The 24394-nt window shown below is 44.2% G+C and overlaps 1 protein-coding gene across 1 annotated transcript; it reads left to right on the top strand.

Annotated features, from left to right (window-relative positions):
- The first annotated feature begins 9486 nt into the window (after window positions 1-9486).
- On the top strand, window positions 9487-11064 carry LOC147975422 (E3 ubiquitin-protein ligase SINA-like 10). The gene is made up of 3 exons (XM_087520415.1): window positions 9487-9621; window positions 9704-10180; window positions 10909-11064. The coding sequence occupies exons 1-3, from the start codon at window positions 9487-9489 to the stop codon at window positions 11062-11064; spliced, it is 768 nt and encodes a 255-aa protein (XP_087376541.1).
- The last annotated feature ends 13330 nt before the right edge of the window (window positions 11065-24394 follow it).

Here is a 24394-nt window from a genome sequence, read left to right as displayed (position 1 = left end):
TGCCAATGGTCAGTTTGCTCAACTGCGGCCCCACCTCACAGTGAAAATGGGCTTTCCTGGCTAGGTCGACGTGCTTCTGAACAATGGCATCCAAAGATTCCAGTCGCTGAAAGAAGGCCAACGTCTTTCTATCCTCGCTAGCCTTGTAGTGGCCTATGTAGACGATTTCCTCGTAGACGTGGATGTGCAAGTCGACGATTTCTTGCATGGCGAGGCGCTGCGCGGTGAGTGCGGCCTCGAGGTGCACATTCTTCGTCACGACCTTCGGTAGCTACAGGACCACCAATGCTTCAAATAGTTTGTCACCTTGGAGGCCGATGAGGGTTGCAGGCAATGAGGAGCCTGGGCACGCGGGCTGGAGCAGTATGACAAGGTCGCCCGCGCGCTTCTTGACGGCGGTGCACTTGCGGATGGAGTCAACCATCATCTGGCACATGCGAGAGGCAAAGCCAGCGTCGACAAGGGCTATGACGCCGGCAAGCACCATCTGGAAACGCTGCATGGTGCGGGGCCGCAGGCCAGCATCTTGGACAATCCGGCATAGCCTACTGCCGCTCTCATCCATCGAAGCCATGGGTTCTTGTGGCTTCTGGTCACTTGGTCTTGGTCTTCGATTGGAGTGGGCAGTGTTGCGTAGAGACTAGGAGTAGATGGATTGGAGTGGTGGGGCGCCTTTATATGAGAGTCCAAACTGTGTTGCATTCACATCATCGTGGCCCCATTCTGCTTCTCCAATTACTTACTCCTACCTCTGCATGCTAATTGAATGCAAAGGCATCATTGACCGTTCAATGTTTCGAGAACCTCTACCCTCTGCCTCATTGGCATTCAAGCCTATCAACGTAAATGCATGTCAAAAAGTGACTACTCAGTAGTAGTATACTCAATATTGTGCACCGCGACCAAGGCGGAGAGGAAAATGAGAGAACTACGTATTTATTTACGGTGTAGATTCACTCATTTTGCTTCATATGTACTCATTTAGGGTGTAGTCACTTGTTTAAATCTCTAGAAAGGCAAATACTCCCTTCGTTTTTATTTACTATGCATATTAGAGTTGATTGAGGTTCAATTTTTCATAAATTTTTACCAAGTTTATAAAAAAATAATATAAACATTTATTGTAAGAAATATATATGATGTGAAAGTACATTCAGTAATAAATCTAATTGTATTAATTATTTATTGCTTATGTTAATATATTTTTTATAAACTTGGTCAAAGTTTACAAAGCTTGAGTTTTACCAAAGCTAATACGAGGACTAAAGGCATGTTTGGTTCCCAGCCAGAGGTTGCCACGCCTAACCTTAGTCATGCCACAATATCTTAGGCATGTGTTTGGTTCATTGCGACACTTGTGGCTTGCCACACTTCTCTAGTTATATGGTCCACATGTCATAGGCTCAATTTTTTTGTCAAATCTTGCCACACTTGTGGTGGCCATTTTGTTAGCCACACTTTTTGTGGTAGCCACACTTTGCCTAAGGTTAGTTGTGGCAAAGTTAGCCATGAACCAAACAAGCCCTAAAATAAAAACGAGGGAGTATTTAGGAACGGAGGGAGTAGCCCCTCCTTTCTGGTTTACAGGGCTATACTATTAAGAGCAAGTACAATAGTGGGCTTATAGCCTGCTTACATGGCAATTTTGTCTCATGCAGGAGCATGGCTATATGCATGCTCCAAGGCTCCCCACCACGCCCCACCCCTACACGAAGACTGCCACGCGAGCGTTCGCAACTACCACGTTTGGGTTGTGCTTGGCTCTTCGCCTCTTCGAGAAGATGAACAATGATGTTACTACTTCTACAGTATCAAATCAACTGCTGCATGTTCTTCCACCGTGTTGAGGAGGGATAGCTTGTTGTAGTAAGCAAAAGCATGTCCTCGTCTGCGTGCCACCATGCGCATGGGCGAGGGAGAGGGCGTGTCGTAGTAAAATTAAGCTTCTCCTCGTTGTATGATTGACGCGACACATCATAGCACTGGCCCCACATGCTTGCCTCTAAACTTGGCTCAAAGACCCGCAGTGTACAATATATTTGCTGCAACCTCTAACATTTACCCCACCACAAATTAAAATATATATATTCCTGTCTTCACCAGATCAGCGTGCAAACTACAATCACCAGGATGAGAGGTAGGGCCAGAAGATTATTTTAATAAAAAATGCTTCGAGATGGCCTCATAGCATGGAGCCGACTCCAATGATTTTAAGCCTAGAGGCACGGTACACGCTATCTTAGACTATGTCACTATACCTCCCCTACACATGAAACTGCCAAACGAGCGTCCGGTTTGCGCTTGGATCTTCGCCTCTTTGGGAAGTCGAACAATGATGGTAATACTGCAGTGGAGTACTATAGTATGATTCTAGCCATCTGACACCGAATGAACTGCTGCATGTCCACCGCATGCGGGAGGGAGAGCATGTAGAGAAAGCTTCTCCTAGTCCTGCGAGCCACCACGCTCATGGGCGAGGGAGAGGACATTGTAATCAAACTTCTACTTGTTTTACGAGTTGACGCGGCACATCAAAACGGTGCACTCGATACATTTCAATAATTTACGTTTACCGATGCATTAATTACAACGCATGCTTGAATGTCGTGACTTCCTTTTGTAATGTCTTCCCATGGTTGGTAAGGAATTGGTAGAGGCATATAGAGGCCATGAGATTGAGCTTTGGACTTAGCTTTGCAACAAGTAGAACATTAGTTGGTGAAACGATTGACCTCTCAAAACATCTTTGGCCAAAAGTAGCTCTTCGAGAGCGTGGCGAACATCTTCTCGCGTCCGAAGTGTCCCATTAAGCCTCCTCCATGAGATTCCTGCAAAAGCAACAAAGGAAGAGAGGACTCAGGGATGCAAAGTTTGATAGCTCTCATAAGATAGCCGTCTTTGATGTAATAGCGTTCCCAAGATGTATTCGACAAACACTTGGCATAAGGATTAGCAAAAGTTGCATCATGCTCATACAAGTATTTGATATGCTCGAAGCCAATGACATCTAACTCAAGTTGCGTGACAAGCATGCATATGCGGGAAAGAGCATCCGCTACAATGTTTTCTTTACCCTTGATGTACTTGCTGACATAGGGAAAACACTCAATAAATTCACTCCATTTAGCATGACGCTTGTTCAACTTCGTTTGACCCTTAAGATACTTGAGGGTCTCATGATCGGTATGAATGATAAACTCATGGGGATGAAGGTAATGTTCCCATTCATGCAAAACGCGGACTAAAGCATATAGCTCTTTGTCATAGATGGGATAATTGAGTTGCGCTCCAGAAAGTTTCTCGCTAAAGTAAGCTATGGGGCGCTTCTCTTGTGTTAACACACCTCCTATGCCATTACCACTAGCATCGCAATGAATTTCAAAAGGCTTGTCGAAGTTGGGTAAAGCAAGCACGGGAGCATGAGTAAGCAAATTCTTAAACTCATTGAATGCGGTATCTTGGGATGGTCCCCAAATAAAAGGTGCATTCTTCTTGCTCAAAGCATGCAAAGGCGAAGCAATGGTGCTAAAATCCTTCACAAAGTGATGATAGAAACCCGCAAGGCCAAGAAAACTACGCACTTGATGCAAGTTGGTTGGTTGCGGCCATGTCTTAATAGCATTGATCTTGGACTCATCGACATGAACACCCTTAGAAGAAACAACAAAACCTAAGAAAATGAGCTTATCAACACCAAAAAGGCATTCCGCCATATTAGCATAGAGGCACTCTTTTCTAAGAGTTTGCAAAACGGTGCGGATATGGGTGACATGCTCTTTGATAGATTTGCTAAACACAAGAATGTCATCAAAGTAGACCACAACAAATATACCAATTTTAGGGCGAAAGACATGATTCATGAGGCGCATAAAAGTGCCCGGTGCTTCCGAAAGACCCATAGGCATGACTAACCACTCATACAAACCAAACTTGGTTTTGAAGGCGGTTTTCCATTCATCACCCTCTTGTATGCGGATTTGATAGTAACCACTCTTAAGATCAATTTTGGAAAATATAGTGGCACCGCTAAGCTCATCAAGCATATCATCTAGGCGTGGAATGGGATACCTATAGGGAAGGGTGATAGCATTGATAGGTCTACAATTAGAGAACATGTGAAAACTACCATCACGTTTTGGCACAAGAATGACCAGAACGGCACAAGGGCTCAAACTTTCACGCACATGTCCATGGTCTATGAGATGCTTTACTTGCCTTTGTATTTCTTTTGTTTCGTCAGGATTGACACGGTATGGAGCTTTATTCAGAAGAGGTGCTCTGGGGATGAGGTCAATTCGGTGCTCAATGCCTCATAGAGGAGGTAGACCCGGAGGTAGCTCATCGGGAAAACATCTTGAAATTCCTGCAAAAGAGAAGACAACACTAGAGGAAGAGTGTGAGAACTGTTAGTTTGTGGTGCATTGTCCTTGCACACGAGGATGTAATGTAGGACACTAGATGGGTTCTCACACACTTCTCTTATCTCACGTTTGGTGGCAAAAAGAACTAGGTTTTTGTTTTCGCTCATCGTGGAGGCACTCGATTTTGGCTTGTGGCGCTCACTCTCTTTTTGCTGGCTCGCTCTCTCAATATGATCTCCACGATGGGTGGCTTGCTTGTCGGCGATCACTTGACTTGGCGACATTGGACGAAGGACGTACTCCTTGCCCTTCATCTTGAAGATGTAGTGGTTTGTTCGGCCGTTGTGGACGACTCCTCTATCGGATTACCATGGCCGTCCAACGAGAAGATGACAAACGGTCATTGGAACGACGTCGCACTCCAAGGTGTCTTCATAGGCGCTGATTTTGAAAGAGACTTGTACTCGGTGCTCGACTTGGATGGTGCCAGAGTCACTAAGCCATTGCACTTTGTATGGATGTGGATGCTTCGTCTTGGGTAATTGGAGCTTGGAGCAAAGCTCTTCGCTTGCGAGATTATGACAACTTCCTCCATCGATGATGACCTTGACGGATCGTCCATTGTTGCCAGCCTTGGTGTGGAATATGTGGCATCGTTGGTCTTCTTCTTGGTGATGTTGGAGAGTCAAGACTTTGGAGACAACAAGTGCGGGACTTGAGTATTCATCGCAAAAGACTTGTTCTTCTTCATTGTTCACTTGGCGGTGCATGGGTACTTGCTCAAGGGCTTCCATTTCTCCTTCGCTCATGGAGTCATAAGTGCCATCGTCGTTGAAGACCATGGTTTGCTTGTTGGTGCACTCGTAGGACTTGTGGCCTCGGCCTCCGCAAGTGAAACACTTGAAGGAACTCATCTTGATGGTCTCATCGGTTGGGGTTGATGATGATGAAGCTCTCGGCTTGAAGTTGCTCGTAGGAGGATGGCTTGTAGTTGACGAAGCTTTCTTGGAAGTCGACTTGTCGATGTTGGTAGAAGAAGGCTTTGTAGTTGGTGTTGGAGTCGTTGAAGCTTGGTTGTTGGAGAAGCCATAGGACTTGGATGAGAACTTGGCATACTTGAAATCATCTTGCACTTGGCGTTCCGCTTTGGTAGCTTGGTGCACTAGCTCGATGAGATTTGAGTATGGTTGGAAGTCGGCGATCTTCTTGATAGGATGATTGAGTCCATTCAAGAAACGTGACATTGTTTGCTCATCATCTTCCGTGACATTGGCTCTTATCATTGCAATCTCCATCTCCTTGTAGTATTCTTCAACTCTCTTTGTTCCTTGCTTGAGTTGTTGGAGTTTCTTGAAGAGGTCGTGGTTGTAGTAGGTAGGTACAAAGCGTGCTCTCATGACATCCTTCATTTGCGGCCAAGTAGTGATGGGTGGTTCACCTCTTGCCTCTCAGCGCTCTATGATTTGTTCCCACCAAATGAGGACATAGTCTTGGAACTCAAGGGATGCCATCGCGACCTTCTTCTGTTCCTCAAAATTGTGCAAACGGAAGATCTTGTCAACCTTCAATGCCCATGAAAGGTACTCTTCGGGATCGTTGCTTCCGTTGAACTTGGGCATGGTGAACTTGAGTTTGCCATAACGTTGCTCTTCATTGTGTTGGGGTCGGGGATGATGATGCCCATGTTGTTGATGATTGTGCAACTCGTGGTGCTCTTGGCGTGGAGGGTTGTTATCGTCATGTTGTTCTTGTCGTGGAGGATCTCCATTGTCTTCATGCTCTTGATTGACTTGTTGTTCTTGGTGAGCTTGTGGAGGAGCTTGTCGAGCTCGAGGACGAACTTGATGATGCACGTGATCTTGAAATCTTCGTTCTTGAATTTCTTCGCGAAGTGCTTCCTCTTGTTCACAAGCTTGTCGGCTTCGGTCGGCAACGGCTCGACTCGAATCGCGTAGAGCTTGTTGCGCTGCAAGTGCTTGAGCGTCACAGAGTTGTTGTTATTGACGTTGTGCCTCAGTATCTTGAGCATTTTGGTGTAGACGCGCTCTCTCTTCCTCTTCATGTTGGCGTTGTCATTGCCATTCTCGGGCTAGCGCAAAGGCCTCTTGAGTTTGACATTGTCGGCGCTCTTCAGAGTCGGTGTCGCATAGGGGATTGAGGCTTGCTTGACGATCGGTGCGCGCGGCTCGACGAAGAGTGTTCGATGTCGGTGTACTTGAGCCGGAGAGGGTGAAGTCAGTGTGGCGGCTTGAACGGCTCCTTCTTGAAGTGGAAGACGAGCGGTTGAGCAACAAAGCATGAATTTCGTCCATCCTTGCATCATTCTCTTGCTTGTGATTGTCGAGCTTGTGGTCGAAGTAGTCCCTTGTACGTTGCTCGAAAAGTCACAAGTCAGCGGCAAGGATGTCGATGCATTCACTCATAGCTTGTTGCTCTTTATGCAAAGCACGTTGTGCACAAAAGAGGTGACTCTTGGTGACGAAGTAGTTCATGTCGTCGTCTTGCTCCATGAAGAGTGGGTTGGTAGAAGTACTTGGCCTATCCATCATTCCAAGACAAATGTGAGTGGTAGAAAGAGAAGAACGAGTACCAAATGTACCTTGACCGAAGTTGAAAGTGGATCGAGGATCACTCCAATGTAGGACAAGGAAATAGCACAGTTGGTACTAGTTCTTGTCGGTTTCTCACACCTACACAAGTAAATGATTTTGGTGGAGCTTGGTTAGGATGGTGGCACAAAAATTTGATGCAATTGTAAGTGAGCTTCAATAATGTTGGAAAAGATTCGCAAGATGCAATGTAACATGTAGACCAAGCATATAAGGTACACGGAAACACACACACAAAAAGATAATTGGGGTTGTGCAACCAAGGGTGAGCCAAAATATGGAATCCACAAAAATGCTCTTGTTGCACAACACTAGAGAGACGCTAGCACGATTGCACAATAGGTAGATACAAGAACTTGTGCACAACATACTTAGCAAAAATGCAACGACTTCTATCCCAAATATTTTGTATGCAAGGTGTTGCTATGATATGATCCAAGATGATCGAGTATGACAATCTTAATGTTTTAAGATGCTATGGTTCTTGCTTAAAAGCTCTTTGCTTATCTTTCCTCTTTTCTTAAAAGCTTGTTTGGCTCTTTGATATTTGAGCTCTTTTCTCATGCAATGCTTGACGAACCAAGATAGCAAATGAGTATGCGATGACAACTTTTTGACACAAGAGATGATACCAATATATGCAACAATGATGTATGTATGCTATGGGAAGTATGATCACTAATGTGCACAAGTCTCGTTGCCGACAATACTCAATGGCTTGTCTTGATGGGTAAGCAATGCAAAGGAGTAAGGCTATGATGGCTATCAATGTAATGGCAAGATTGATATGTCCAATACCAACATGAGGTTACTGGTCTTGCTTCCGGTATGGTGTCAAAATGGTGGCATGAATACCAAGGTGTAGTCGAGGTGGTCGTTGTTGATGACGATGTAGGACACGTACATGGCGAAGATGAGCAGCGGTGCTATCGATGTCGAACCGTACCTAGATAGCCGAAACACAAATGGATACGGTACCGCAACTCAAATTCTCAAACCTCGAAGTAGCAAATGTGTCGAAGAGCGAAACAGTCCAAAAATGGTTGGGATATGCGGAAGTGGAGGAGGTATGCGGGAGTATATATGGTATATGGTGGGCACCGAAACAAAATTTGGTGGAAATTGGGCAGAAAACAGGGCGGTGGATGGAGATGTTGCTGTCAGGGGTCGGATGTCCAGGTGGGAGGCCGGATGTTCGGGGGCCGGATGTCCAGGCTCTGGATCCGGGGACGAACAGGATGAACACCGCGAGGAGAGGTTAAATCCGGGCGAAATTCGGAGGAATTTGTGGATGGAAAATGGGGGGGGGGAAGGATGGGAAGCTAGATCCACTCAAAACAAAGCAAATCCATGGATCCAAACCACCAAAATCTCAACACACCAACAAATCACAAAAAAATTGGGGCTATTTTTGGTGGGAAATTTTCGAATTAGGACGAAAAACAACAAAACAAGGCTAAAAACACAACGAGGAGGCTCTGAAATCGTGATCAACGTGGCTCTTGATACCAAGATGATGTAGGGTGGAACCCTAATCGCCCGATCTTTCACGAAAGGAGCGGATCCTGCGAAGAACACGAGGAACACGAAGAGGGGAACGAGGGAAAATGCAAGGGGAAACACAAGAGGAACACTCAAACTAACAAGAACAAGTCACACATGGGCTAGATCCTCGAGTACATAAGGTAAGATCCACGATCCATGATCAACTAGGGACGATACAAAAGGGTAACCGGTTCTTCTCCGTGAGGAGGTCTTGAGGTTCTTCCCTAAAGAGGGGTTTTGAATCCGCTTGGGGGATCTTCTCCGATGGAGGCTTGAATCTCCGAGGAGAAGGTAACCAAGTGGATGAGCAAAGCTCTCACACAAAATATGAGCTAATCCTTTGCTAACCCTAGAAAGTTGTACGGGGTGCAGTATATATAGTCTAGGGGGAGAAGGGATACACGGGCCTCGGCCCTTCACTATGTGCAGACAGGGGAGGCCGGATATCTGGGCTGGTCGGGCCGGATGTCCGGGCTTTCAGGCAATGCCGTATGTCCGGGCTGGAGCGGTGGCATTTGTTGCTCTCGGGTTCGAAGAGGCCGGATGTCCGGGGGCTCGGGAGAGGCCGGATGTCCGGGCTACCGGGGCCGGATGTCCAGGGCGTGTAGCCTTCTGCGGCTGGGCTGCTGTAGTGGAAGACGCTCCAGGGGCCGGACGTCCTGGGCCTTGGCCGGATGTCCGGGGCCTGGGAGATGCTCTTGGCTCCTTCCGTTGGTTCTCCTCTTCCATGGACTTGGGGACTTGTACATCTTCATGCACATCTTCGGGGGGCCCTCTTGGTACCTAATCATTCACAACACCTCGGACTTAGGTAGTAGCCATGTCTCATGCATAGAAAGTGGAAGTTCGGAGAGGAGTGAGTTCACCTTATCTTCGATAGCTTTGGCTCGGGCTCGTGTCATTGGTCCAAGTGGTGTCGTTGGAGGTGTGGGTGCGTCCATGGGGATGATCTTGGGATGCTCCGCATCAAGATGGTTGTGCACGAGGAGGGCAAGATCATGCTGACGGAACATGACCTGATGATGGAGCTCTCTACGGTCTCTATGGACCTCACCTTGCTCCACTGCCCCTTGTGCCTCCGCCCCTTGAAGTCTCTAGTGTATGAGGTTCGAATACACCTCGTCCATTTGGCTGATCGAGCAAGGTGCAGGTTTCTTCATTGATGTGATGTTCGATTGATTTGTGTAGTGCAAGGGAGGGCACCTGGCTTGCGCGGACTATCGCAACAAGCGCCCCGGGAACCAGCGGCAGTGCCAGAAGTGCAAGCGCGGCAGCGACTTCGACGGGAGGAACACGGCAATGGACGCCGTCCTCTCCTCAGTGAGGGTGGAGTGCCCGCACGAATGCTATGGGCTCTACGTCACTTACCACAAGCTCGCCAATCACCAGAGCATGTGTCCACTCACGCCTTGCAAATGCCCCATGCCCGTCTGCGGCTATAAAGGCCCGCCACCGGTGCTCTCCCACCACATCAGCATGGTGCATCCCATGCCCATGCACAGCATCCAGTACGGCAAGGTGCTCCAGCTGCAAGTGCCACTGTCGGAGCCACGACTCTTGCTGTTCACGGAGGAGGACGGTCGCACGTTTTTCTTGGTTGGCGGTGTGATCGACATCGGCGCGTCAATCGCCGTGTCAGAGCGAGGGCGTCCTGATGACTCACATGTATATGGGATCAATTGTAGCCTTTTCGGTAAGTAAGAGTGTTGACCCAACGAGGAGCAGAAGGAAATGACAAGTGGTTTTCAGCAAGGTAATCTCTGCAAGTGCTAAAATTGTAAGTAACAGAGTAGTTTGATAACAAGATAATTTGTAATGAGTAAGTAATGATAATAGTAACAGAAGTGTAGCAAGATAGCCCAATCCATTTGAGGCAAAGGCAGGCCAAAACGGTCTCTTATAATAAGCAAAGCATTCCCGAGGGTACACGGGAATTTCATCTAGTCACTTTCATCATGTTGATTCGATTCATGTTCGCTACTTTGATAATTTGATATGTGGGTGGACCAGTGCTTAGGTGTTGTTCTTACTTGAACAAACCTTCTACTTATGATTAACCCCCTCGCAAGCATCCGCAACTACGAGAAAAGTATTAAGAATAAATTCTAACCATAGCATTAAACTTTTGGATCCAATCGGTCCCTTACGGAATAGCACATAAACTAGGGTTTAAGATTCTGTCACTCTCGCAACCCATCATATAATAACTACTCCACAATGCATTTCTTTAGGCCCAAATATGGTGAAGTGTCATGTAGTCGACGTTCACATGACACCACTAAGGGAATCACAACATAAATCTTGCCCTAATAATAATAAAGCACGGATTGAGTCTGTCGGGTTCACCGTCGCGGCATTTTTACACAAAGATCCATGTGGTTTTTGCTATTCAGCCCGCAGTCATTCTTTTAAGTGGGCATCTTAGAAAACGTTTGGTTCTCCTGTGCCTGTACGTTTCAATTGCTAACCTCCAGCTCCCGTGTACCAGGGAAAAGGGGATCCATGGAGATGAGGAACTAAGGTGGAGATGCGGCGAGACGGAGAACTAAGGTGAAGATGCGGTGAGGCAGAGGAGGAGTGCGCAGGAAGGGTGGCTTCGTGCTCGTGGCGGACCGGATCCAGCGAGGGGTAGGCCGGATCCGTCGGCTGGCGATGCAAGGAGCTCAAGGCGAAGCTCGAGCGCCATGGGAGTTAAGTAGGAAAAGGAGAGAGCAGCGCGGTCGTGGGTACATGCGCACACTCGCGGACGCAGATGAACGGCTCCGGCAGGACACATGGCGCACGACAGCGACGACGGCTCTCCTTAGGAGGATCTCAGGCGTTGAGAGGTTGAGTTGTTCACTGCACCAAGGACAGAGCCCACCGACTGCTCGTCATGGGCCATCACCACCACGCCTTCGACGGGATCTGACCTCCACCACTCCAGCAAGCAGGAGCATCATGGTGGTTGAAGTCAATTGAAATATTAGTTTCTTCATCTTCTTTGAGATTATGTTTTCTCTTCACCCGATAATTAGGATGACCTCCTTTGTTTCAGGTTTGTACTGTTAATTAGGATGAACTTGGGTGTCAAGGATGATTTGGAAAATTATATATCCTGACCAGATAAAATCCGTGCTGGCGATCTAAGTTGATTTTCTTATACAAAGGGAGCTTCAATATGTTAGTTGATTTGGAAGATTATTTCTCTAGACTGGATAAAATCAGTGCTGTTGATGTGAGTTGATTCAGAAGATTATGTCTTCAGACCGGATAAAATCAGTGTTGCTGATGTGAGTGCCTTTCCATTATGCTGAACATTCTTTGTCATTTGTTCTACTTAAGTAGAAGAAATTTTATTTGTCGGCTTAATTAGAAAATTATAATGATTCTTTAAATCCTTTACTCTTAAAAGATTATCATAGTAAATGTACCTTCAACTCACCATACATTTGTTTCATATATATTGACACCTATAATAGCAGTAGCAATGCGTGATTATGACATGTTATGTAATTGCTTGTGTAAATTAGGCACCCTTTTCTGCCTCCTCCTTTTGTTATTCACTATGTCAATCTTTTTTAAATTGCTGCTACTTGCCAAGAAGTTGGCATGCATGTTGTCTGCAAAAATTGGTATGTTATCCCCCAAGAATTCGAGAAGGGTTATAGAACCAACGTCCAGAAGATTTAGACCGACTTTGACTTCTACAAATGACGCAACAAACTATTAAGAGGATGCTTTATTTCCTACGGGTGACAATTATTAACACTAGAGTTGAATCTGTGGACAGTCGCCTCTCACAGTAATATTCTTGTATATTGGTGCTCCTGTAATTTGCACATTCAGTATCATCGGCATTATTAAGCTACTTTCCTGTACAATTCCACGAGCTCGAGTGTCATGTGAGTTACTTCCCTGCAAGAGAGAAGAATTCAAAAAGGGAGAGAGCATAGAAGAAGGAAAAGGATAGGGCGGTGTGGCCGTGGGTACATGCGCGCACTAAAGGATGCAGGCGAATGGCTCGGGCAGGACCGCAGGAGACGTGGCGCACGGCGGCGGCTCTCCTCAGGAGGAGCTCAGGCGTTGAGAGAGGTTTGATATTTGAGATGTAGTGCTACGTGTTTGCTCTCCATTTTTGTAGGGATCGGAATTTCAGAATACACTTGTTGATTGTTTTACTGTCAATTTTCAGTATATTGTTAGTGACTAATTATTTCCTAATTTTGTTTATTTTGGTTGGAGAGAATATGTAAGGCTAATGTTTGAGCAGGAGAATGATAAGATGCAAGAGTGATACATCCAAGCACTTGATTTGAGTCAAACTTGGTTTGCTGTACAGCATTCCACCGTATTTTCCACACAAATAGTTCTTCATATTTAGTCAAGATTGTTTTTCTCCATAGTTCAGTGTCTACATCTTTATTCTCCTAATATAGTCATACTCTCCATTTTATAAAGTGCAGATGTAATCTGGCCAATTTATTTTAGTAGTCCTCTTGTTTGTACAGTATGGATTAAATTTGACCTACCAGTATACCTATAAAGATATTAAGACTGGATACTTAAAAATCCTATACAAACTTTTGTCTTCAACATGATTTCACAATATATAGTTTTATGACATTTCAGTAAATATATTCAAGTAAAATATTGGTGGTTAAAGCCGGATTATGGAGATCTTACCAAAACAAACAACTACTAGGAACTAGATCAATGTATGTTTGCAAGTCAAGCTCAGCTTATAGTGATTGTGAAGCGAGATTGAATGCATTTTGGCGATGAAATCACGTAGGATCAAACCGGAGGTGCCTGCTTTCTACCAAGAAATTGCATCTTCATCAAATGTTTATGTTTTCCTTTCGTGACAATCTGAATCTGAATACTACTTTCTCTTCCTAGATGTAGCTTCCACTATAGTATATAGCTACCTTCCATGTCTTTTGTGAAGCCAGTTTGTAGTGTGCCACACTGAAGCTGAATTCTTCCTGTGTACCCAGTTTGTAGTGTGCCACTCTGAAGCTGAATTCTTCCTGGGTGTATCATGCACCTGTGTCTTCTTGTTGTATATTCTCAAGTCTCAACTGCAGATTCTCAAAGGCTTTGGACACCACTTGGACCTACAACAAAGATTTGGACTATTTAATTTAGTGACATTGATCATAGCCGCCTGCTGGTTTTCTTCACTCACCAGCTCTAGCTTTTGGCGTACACGGTACATCGTGACAATTCTATCTTGGTTCTAGACAAATAGGTTGCATGTTCTTCTATTATTAGCAGTATCATGTTTTTGTTTGCAGTTCGGTTATTAAGCTAAAGCTAAAGACCTAATTGTATTGTCTAGAGGTGGAATGGCTAAGCTCTCTTTATGATCCTTTCTGCCGAATATCTTGCAAATGCCACACTAAAGTGCAGGAAATTATTAGGTGTGTGGTTATCAGTCCACTATGTTCTTATGTTTATGGATCTGGGAAATGTTGACACTTTCTTGGTTTTGGTCACAAAAATGTTTGTATAGGATATCATCTTGAATATATGTAGTTCTAAAGTAATACTACTTCCCAGTTAGTTCATTGAAGTATTGATACAATCAATTGGATGTTTTTCTACGGCTATGGATCTAGCGAAAAAATTGTTGTTTTGACATCATTGTTTTTCTCCACAGTTCATTGTCAGAATCTTTATTCTCCTAATACATTCATATTGTCCATATAAGTGCATCTTTTAGTTCGTAAAAGTACATTGTACTTTGACCAATTGGTTTCCCTAGATCCCCTGTTTGTACAGTAACTGGAGTACTAAACAAAGAATACATCAAACTGTAAAATCAAGTGATTTTTCCTTCCATTGCAAAATCATTTTGTTTTTCCCATTGCAACGCATGGGCACATTTATTAGTACAATCAAAATATCGAACACATATCTAGTTCACATGATTACTTGCAACATGATTTCTCCCGTGACCTCAAGAACAAAAGTAACTACTCATAAATGATAAACATGCTCAAGATCAGAGGGTTATTAAATAGCATATTGGATCTGAACATATGATCTTCCACCAAATAAACCATATAGTAATCAACTACAAGATGTAATCAATACTACTAGTCACCCACAAGCATCGATCTATAGTTCCGGTACAAAGATTGAGCACAAGAGATGAACTAGTATTTGAGAGGAGATGGTGTTGTTGAAGATGTTGATGGAGATTGCCCTCCCCAAGATGGGAGTGTTGTTGGTGATGATGATGACGATGATTTCCCCCTCCGAGAGAGAAGTTCCCCGGCGGAATCGCTCCGCTGGAGGGTAAAAGTGCTCCTGCCCAAGTTCTGCCTCGAGACGGTGGCGCTCCGTCCCGAAAGTCATCTCCTTATTTTTTCTAGGAAAAAATGACTTATATACCAGAAGATGGGCACCGGAGGTGGGCCGAGGAGGGCACAACCCACCAGAGCATGGCTGGGCTCCCTGGCGCACCCAGGTGGGTTGTGCCCACCTGGTGGGCCCCCTCTGATACTCATTGGCTCCAATATTTCTTATATATTGCATAAAAAATCCCTGTAAAGTTTTAGCGCATTTAGACTTGTGCATAATAGGTAGCCTGACGTAGCTTTTTCAGGACCAGATTTCTAGCTACCGGTGTTCTCCCTCTTTGTGTGTACCTTGCATATTATGAGAGAAAAAGGCATTAGAATTACTCCAAAAAAGCATTATATGCATGAAAACATTACAAATAACATTAGGTAAACATGATGCAAAATGGACGTATCAACTTCCCCAAGCTTAGACCTCGCTTGTCCTCAAGCAAAAACCAAAATCGAAAAACATGTCCACATGCTTAGAGAGAGAGGTGTCGATAAAAACAAAATATGGACATAAAAGCTGTTGGGTTTCGTAGTAATTTCAAAAATTTCCTACGCACACACAAGATCATGTGATGCATAGCAACGAGAGGGGAGAGTGTTGTCTACGTACCCACGCAGACCGACTGCGGAAGCGTTGACACAACGTAGAGGAAGTAGTCGTACGTCTTCACGATCCAACCGATCAAGCACCGAAACTACGGCACCTCCGAGTTCGAGCACACGTTTAGCTCAATGACGATACCCGGACTCCGATCCAGCAAAGTGTCGGGGAAGAGTCCCGTCAGCACGACGGTGTGGTGACGATCTTGATGTACTACAGCAGCAGGGCTTCGCCTAAACTCCGCTACAGTATTATCGAGGACTATGGTGGCTGGGGGCACCGCACACGGCTAAGGAATAGATCACGTGGATCAACTTGTGTGTTTCTGGGGTGCCTCTGCCTCAGTATATAAAGGAGCCAAGGGGGAGGGGGCGCCGGCCAGGAGGAGGGCGCAGGAGGAGTCCTACTCCTTCCGGGAGTAGGACTCCCCCCCAATCCTAGTTGGACTAGGATTCCCCGAGGGGGAAAGAGGGAGAGGGGGGCCGGCCACCTCTCCTAGTCCTAATAGGACTAGGGGAGGGGGAGGCGCGCAGCCACCTTGGGCTGCCCCTTTCTCCTTTCCACTAAAGCCCATTAAGGCCCATATGGCTCCCGGGGGGTTCCGGTAACCTCCCGGTACTCCGGTAAAATCCCGATTTCACCCGGAACACTTCCGATATCCAAACATAGGCTTCCAATATATCAATCTTTACATCTCGACCATTTCGAGACTCCTCGTCATGTCCCCGATCTCATCCGGGACTCCAAACTCCTTCGGTACATCAAAACTCATAAACTCATAATATAACTGTCATTGAAACCTTAAGCGTGCGGACCCTACGGGTTCGAGAACAATGTAGACATGACCGAGACACGTCTCCGGTCAATAACCAATAGCGGGACCTGGATGCCCATATTGGCTCCTACATATTCTACGAAGATCTTTATCGGACAGACTGCATAACAACATACGTCGTTCCCTTTGTCATCGGTATGTTACTTGCCCGAGATTTGATCGTCGGTATCCAATACCTAGTTCAATCTCGTTACCTGCAAGTCTCTTTACTCGTTCTGTAATACATCATCCCGCAACTAACTCATTAGTTGCAATGCTTGCAAGGCTTATGTGATGTGCATTACCGAGAGGGCCCAGAGATACCTCTCCGACAATCGGAGTGACAAAACCTAATCTCGAAATACGCCAAACCAACATGTACCTTTGGAGACACCTGTAATGCTCCTTTATAATCACCCAGTTACGTTGTGACGTTTGGTAGCACCCAAAGTGTTCCTCCGGCAAACGGGAGTTGCATAATCTCATAGTCATAGGAACATGTATAAGTCATGAAGAAAGCAATAGCAGCATACTAAACGATCGGGTGCTAAGCTAATGAAATGGGTCATGTCAATCAAATCATTCAACTAATGATGTGATCCTGTTAATCAAATAACAACTCTTTGTCCATGGTTAGGAAACATAACCATCTTTGATTAACGAGCTAGTCAAGTAGAGGCATACTAGTGACACTCTGTTTGTCTATGTATTCACACATGTATCATGTTTCCGGTTAATACAATTCTAGAATGAATAATAAACATTTATCATGAAATAAGGAAATAAATAATAACTTTATTATTGCCTCTAGGGCACATTTCCTTCAGTCTCCCACTTGCACTAGAGTCAATAATCTAGATCACATCACCATGTGATTAACATCGATAGTTCACATCATCATGTGATTAACACCCATAGTTCACATCGCCATGTGACCAACACCCAAAGGGTTTACTAGATTCAGTAATCTAGTTCACATCGCTATGTGATTAACACCCAAGGAGTACTAAGGTGTGATCATGTTTTTCTTGTGAGAGAATCTTAGTCAATGGGTCTGCCACATTCAGATCCGCATGTATTTTGCAAATTTCTATGTCAACAATGCTCTGCATGGAGCTACTCTAGCTAATTGCTCCCACTTTCAATATGTATCTAGACCGAGACTTAGAGTCATCTAGATTAGTGTCAAAACTTGCATCGGCGTAACCCTTTACGACGAACCTTTTTTCACTTCCATAATCGAGAAACATATCCTTATTCCACTAAGGATAATTTTGACTGCTGTCCAGTGATCTACTCCTAGATCACTATCGTACTCCCTTGCCAAACTTAGTGGTAGGGCATACAATAGATCTGGTATACAACATGGCATACTTTATAGAACCTATGACTGAGGCATAGGGAATGACTTTCATTCTCTTTCTATCTTCTGCCGTGGTCGGGCTTTGAGTCTTACTCAACTTCACACCTTGTAACACAGGCAAGAAACCTATTCTTTGACTGTTCCATTTTGAAATACTTCAAAATCTTGTCAAGGTATGTACTCATTGAAAAAACTTATCAAGTGTCTTGATCTATCTCTATAGATCTTGATACTCAATATGTAAGCAGCTTCACCGAAGTCTTTCTTTGAAAAACTCCTTTCAAACACTTCTTTATGCTTTACAGAATAATTCTACATTATTTCCGATCAACAATATGTCATTCACATATACTTATCAGAAATACTGTAGTGCTCCCACTCACTTTCTCGTAAATACAGGCTTCACCGCAAGTCTGTATAAAACTATATGCTTTGATCAACTTATCAAAGCGCATATTCCAACTCCGAGATGCTTGCACCAGTCCACAGATGGATCGCTGGAGTTTGCACATTTTGTTAGCACCTTTCGGATTGACAAAACCTTCTGGTTGCATCATATACAACTCTTCTTTAATAAATCCATTAAGGAATACAGTTTTGTTTATCCATTTGCCAGATTTCATAAAATGCGACAATTACTAACATGATTCGGACAGACTCAAGCATAGATACGAGTGAGAAACTCTCATCGTAGTCAACACCTTGAACTTGTCGAAAACCTTTTGCGACAATTCTAGCTTTGTAGATAGTAACACTACTATCAGCGTCCGTCTTCCTCTTGAAGATCCATTTATTTTCTATGGCTTGCCGATCATCGGGCAAATCAACCAAAGTCCATACTTTGTTCTCATACATGGATCATATCTCAGATTTCATGGCGTCAAACCATTTCGCGGAATCTGGGCTCATCATCGCTTCCTCATAGTTCGCAAGTTCGTCATGGTCTAGTAACATGACTTCCAGAACAGGATTACTGTACCACTCTGGTGCGGATCTCACTCTGGTTTACCTACGAGATTCGGTAGTAACTTGATCTGAAGTTACATGATCATCATCATTAGCTTCCTCACTAATTGGTGTAGTAGTCACAGGAACAGATTTCTGTGATGAACTACTTTCCAATAAGGGAGCAGGTACAGTTACCTCATCAAGTTTTACTTTCCTCCCACTCACTTCTTTCGAGAGAAACTCCTTCTCTAGAAAGGATCCATTCTCAGCAATGAATAACTTGCCTTCAGATCTGTGATAGAAGGTGTACCCAACATTTTCTTTTTGGGTAACCTATGAAGATTTACTTCTCCGATTTGGGTTCGAGCTTATCATGTTGAAACTTTTTCACATAAGCATCGCAGTCCCAAACTTTAAGAAACGACAACTTTGGTTTCTTACCAAACCACAGTTCAGATTGTGTTGTCTCAATGGACTTAGATGGTGCCCTATTTAACGTGAATGCAGCTGTCTCTAATGCATAACCCCAAAACGATAGTGGTAGATCGGTAAGAGACATCATAGATCGCACCATATCTAATAAAGTACGGTTATGACATTCGGACACACCATTATGCTGTGGTGTTCCAGGTGGCATGAGTTTGTGAAACTATTCCACATTGTTTTAATTGAAGACCAAACTCCGTAACTCAAATATTTTACTTCTGCGATCATATCATAGAAACTTTCATTTTTGTTACGATGATTCTCCACTTCACACTGAAATTCTGTGAACTTTTCAAATGTTTCAGACCTTTGTTTCATCAAGTAGATATCCCCATATCTGCTCAAATCCTCTGTGAAGGTCAGAAAATAATGATACCTACTGCAAGCCTTAATATTCATCGGACCACATACATCAGTATGTATGATTTCCAACAAATCTGTTGCTTGCTTCATTGTTCCGGAGAATGGCGTTTTAGTCATCTTGCCCAAAAGGCATGGTTCGCAAGCATCAAGTGATTCATAATCAAGTGAATCCAAAATCCCATCAGTATGGAGTTTCTTCATGCGCTTTACACCAATATGACCTAAACGGCAGTGCTACAAATAAGTTGCACTTATCATTATTAACTTTGCATCTTTTGGTTTCAATATTATGATTATGTGTATCACTACAATCGAGATCCAACGAACTATTTTCATTGGGTGTGTAACCATATAAGGTTTTATTCATGTAAATAGAACAACAATTTATTCTCTTACTTAAATGAATAACCGTATTACAATAAACATGATCAAATCATATTCATGCTCAACGCAAACACCAAATAACACTTATTCAGGTTCAACACTAATCCCGAAAGTATAGGGGAGTGTGCGATGATGATCATATCAATCTTGGAACTGCTTCCAACACACATCGTCACTTTACCCTTAACTAGTCTCTGTTTATTCTGCAACTCCCGTTTCGAGTTACTAATCTTAGCAACTGAACTAGTATCAAATACTGAGGGGTTGCTATAAACACTAGTAAAGTACACATCAATAACATGTATATCAAATATACTTATGTTCACTTTGCCATCCTTCTTATCTGCCAATCACTTGGGGTAGTTCTGCTTCCAGTGACCAGTCCCTTTGCAGTAGAAGCACTTAGTCTCAGGCTTAGGACCAGACTTGGGCTTCTTCACTTGAGCATCAACTTGCTTGCTATTCTTCTTGAAGTTCCCCTTCTTCCCTCTGCCCTTTTCTTGAAACTAGTGATCTTGTCAACCATCAATACTTGATGTTTTTCTTGATTTCTACCTTCGTTGATTTCAGCATCACGAAGAGCTTGGGAGTTGTTTCTGTTATCCCTTGCATATTATAGTTCATCACGAAGTTCTACTAACTTGGTGATGGTGACTAGAGAATTCTGTCAATCACTATCTTATCTGGAAGATTAACTCCCACTTGATTCAAGCGATTGTAGTACCCAGACAATCTGAACACATGCTCACTAGTTGAGCGATTCTCCTCCATCTTTTAGCTATAGAACTTGTTGGAGACTTCATATCTCTCAACTCGGGTATTTGCTTGAAATATTAACTTCAACTCCTGGAACATCTCATATGGTCCATGACGTTCAAAACGTCTTTGAAGTCCCGATTCTAAGCCGTTAAGCATGGTGCACTTAAACTATCAAGTAGTCATCATATTGAGCTAGCCAAACGTTCATAACGCCTGCATCTGCTCCTGCAATAGGTCTGCCACCTAGCGGTGCATCAAGGACATAATTCTTCTGTGCAGCAATGAGGATAAACCTCAGATCACGGATCCAATCCGCATTATTGCTACTAACATATTTCAACACAATTTTCTCTAGGAACATATCAAAATAAACATATGAAAGCAACAACGCGAGCTATTGATCTACAACATAGATATGCTAATACTACCAGGACTAAGTTCATGATAAATTAAAGTTCAATTAATCATATTACTTAAGAACTCCCACTTAGATAGACATCCCTCTAATCCTCTAAGTGATCACGTGATCCAAATCAACTAAACCATAACCGATCATCACGTGAGATGGAGTAGTTTTCAATGGTGAACATCGTTATGTTGATCATATCTACTATATGATTCACGCTCGACCTTTCGGTCTCCGTGTTCCGAGGCCATATCTGTATATGCTTGGCTCGTCAAGTATAACCTGAGTATTCCGCGTGTGCAACTGTTTTGCACCCGTTGTATTTGAACGTAGAGCCTATCACACCCGATCATCACGTGGTGTCTCCGCACGAAGAACTTTCACAACGGTGCATACTCAGGGAGAACACTTCTTGATAATTTAGTGAGAGATCATCTTATAATGCTACCGTCAATCAAAGCAAGATAAGATGCATAAAAGATAAACATCACATGCAATCAATATATGTGATATGATATGGCCATCATCATCTTGTGCTTGTGATCTCCATCTCCGAAGTACTATCATGATCTCTATCGTCACCGGCATGACACCATGATCTCCATCATCTTGATCTATATCAATGTGTCGTCACATGGTCGTCTCGCCAACTATTGCTCTTGCAACTATTGCTATCGCATAGCGATAAAGTAAAGCAATTATTTGGCGCTTGCATCTTTTGCAATAAAGAGACAACCATAAGGCTTTTGCGAGTTGCCGGTAACTTCAACAAAACATGATCATCTCATACAACAACTTATATCTCATCACGTTTTGACCATATCACATCACAACATGCCCTGCAAAAACAAGTTAGACGTCCTCTACTTTGTTGTTGCAAGTTTTACGTGGCTGCTACGGGCTTAAGCAAGAACCAATCTCACCTACGCATCAAAACCACAATGATAGTTTGTCAAATAGACTCCGTTTTAACCTTCACAAGGACCGGGCGTAGCCATACTTGGTTCAACTAAAGTTGGAGAAACTGTCACCCGCTAGCCACCTTTGTGCAAAGCACGTCGGGAGAACCGGTCTTGCGTAAGCGTACGCGTAATGTCGGTCTGGGCCGCTTCATCCAACAATACCGCCGAACCAAAGTATGACATGCTGGTAGGCAGTATGACTTATATCGCCCACAACTCACTTGTGTTCTACTCGTGCATATAACATCAAACCATAAAACCTAGGCTCGGATGCCACTGTTGGGTTTCGTAGTAATTTCAAAAATTTCCTACGCACACGCAAGATCATGTGATGCATAGCAATGAGAGGGGAGAGTGTTGTCTACGTACCCACGCTGACCGACTGCGGAAGCGTTGACACAACGTAGAGGAAGTAGTCGTACGTCTTCACGATCCAACCGATCAAGCACCGAAACTACAGCACCTCCGAGTTCGAGCACACGTTCAGCTCGATGACGATCCCCGGACTCCGATCCAGCAACGTGTCGGGGAAGAGTCCCGTCAGCACGACGGCGTGGTGACGATCTTGATGTACTACAGCAGCCGGGCTTCGCCTAAACTCCGCTACAGTATTATCGAGGACTATGGTGGCTGGGGGCACCGCACACGGCTAAGGAATAGATCACGTGGATCAACTTGTGTGTTTCTGGGGTGCCTCTGCCTCAGTATATAAAGGAGACAAGGGGGAGGGGGCGCCGGCCAAGAGGAGGGCGCAGGAGGAGTCGTACTCCTTCCGGGAGTAGGACTCCCCCCCAATCCTAGTTGGACTAGGATTCCCCGAGGGGGAAAGAGGGAGAGGGGGGCCGGCCACCTCTCCTAGTCCTAATAGGACTAGGGGAGGGGGGAGGCACGCAGCCACCTTGGGCTGCCCCTTTCTCCTTTCCACTAAAGCCCATTAAGGCCCATATGGCTCCCGGGGGGTTCCGGTAACCTCCCGGTACTCCGGTAAAATCCTGATTTCACCCGGAACACTTCCGATATCCAAACATAGGCTTCCAATATATCAATCTTTACGTCTCGACCATTTCGAGACTCCTCGTCATGTCCCCGATCTCATCCAGGACTCCGAACTCCTTTGGTACATCAAAACTCATAAACTCATAATATAACTGTCATCGAAACCTTAAGCGTGCGGACCCTACGGGTTCGAGAACAATGTAGACATGACCGAGACACGTCTCCGGTCAATAACCAATAGCGGGACCTGGATGCCCATATTGGCTCCTACATATTCTACGAAGATCTTTATCGGTCAGACCGCATAACAACATACGTCGTTCCCTTTGTCATCGGTATGTTACTTGCCCGAGATTCGATCATCGGTATCCAATACCTAGTTCAATCTCGTTACCTGCAAGTCTCTTTACTCGTTCTGTAATACATCATCCCGCAACTAACTCATTAGTTGCAATGCTTGCAAGGCTTATGTGATGTGCATTACCGAGAGGGCCCAGAGATACCTCTCCGACAATCGGAGTGACAAAACCTAATCTCGAAATACGCCAAACCAACATGTACCTTTGGAGACACCTGTAATGCTCCTTTATAATCACCCAGTTACGTTGTGACGTTTGGTAGCACCCAAAGTGTTCCTCCGGCACACGGGAGTTGCATAATCTCATAGTCATAGGAACATGTATAAGTCATGAAGAAAGCAATAGCAACATACTAAACGATCGGGTGCTAAGCTAATGAAATGGGTCATGTCAATCAAATCATTCAACTAATGATGTGATCCTGTTAATCAAATAACAACTCTTTGTCCATGGTTAGGAAACATAACCATCTTTGATTAACGAGCTAGTCAAGTAGAGGCATACTAGTGACACTCTGTTTGTCTATGTATTCACACATGTATCATGTTTCCGGTTAATACAATTCTGGCATGAATAATAAACATTTATCATGAAATAAGGAAATAAATAATAATAACTTTATTATTGCCTCTAGGGCATATTTCCTTCAGCATCATGTGAATTATTATAACAGCAACAAACTTTAACATAAGACCTTTATCATAGAACTTTTATCATAGACTTCTCATGAATAAGTAACAATTCATCACACTGTTGAAGTATAAAGCATAAACTCTATTGGAAAACCAACAAACTATGTTCTCAGTCAACTTTGCAACTACAATCCATCATCTTTTCAGGAAGGGTCACGTATCGGAGCCTTTAGGCAAGTCCACATAATCAACAATCATATAGTCTTCTATGATTACTAACACCCACCGCATACACATGAGCAAATCGTTTCAACCGGACACATAGAAAAATAGGGGCTTATAGTTTCACCTCCCAACATATTCACCTCAAGGGTGATGTCAACAATAATAACTCATGCTACCCATATTGAACCGCACCTATGTGCCTAGATCTTTCCTCACCTCATGATGCTTGCCCAAGGAGAA

This window comes from Triticum urartu, chromosome 4A, assembly GCF_056163025.1.
Source record: "Triticum urartu cultivar PI428250 chromosome 4A, HENAU_Tu73, whole genome shotgun sequence".
Classification (NCBI taxonomy): domain Eukaryota; kingdom Viridiplantae; phylum Streptophyta; class Magnoliopsida; order Poales; family Poaceae; genus Triticum; species Triticum urartu.
This window is presented reverse-complemented; position numbering and strand designations above follow the sequence as displayed.

Coding starts and splice junctions, on each gene's coding strand:
- LOC147975422 (XM_087520415.1), top strand. CDS start 9,487: ATGGTTGTGCACGAGGAGGGCAAGATCATGCTGACGGAACATGACCTG. Junction 9,622..9,703: donor TGAAGTCTCTAGTGTATGAG/GTTCGAATACAC, acceptor TGATTTGTGTAG/TGCAAGGGAGGGCACCTGGC. Junction 10,181..10,908: donor GGCGTCCTGATGACTCACAT/GTATATGGGATC, acceptor TTTGCTATTCAG/CCCGCAGTCATTCTTTTAAG.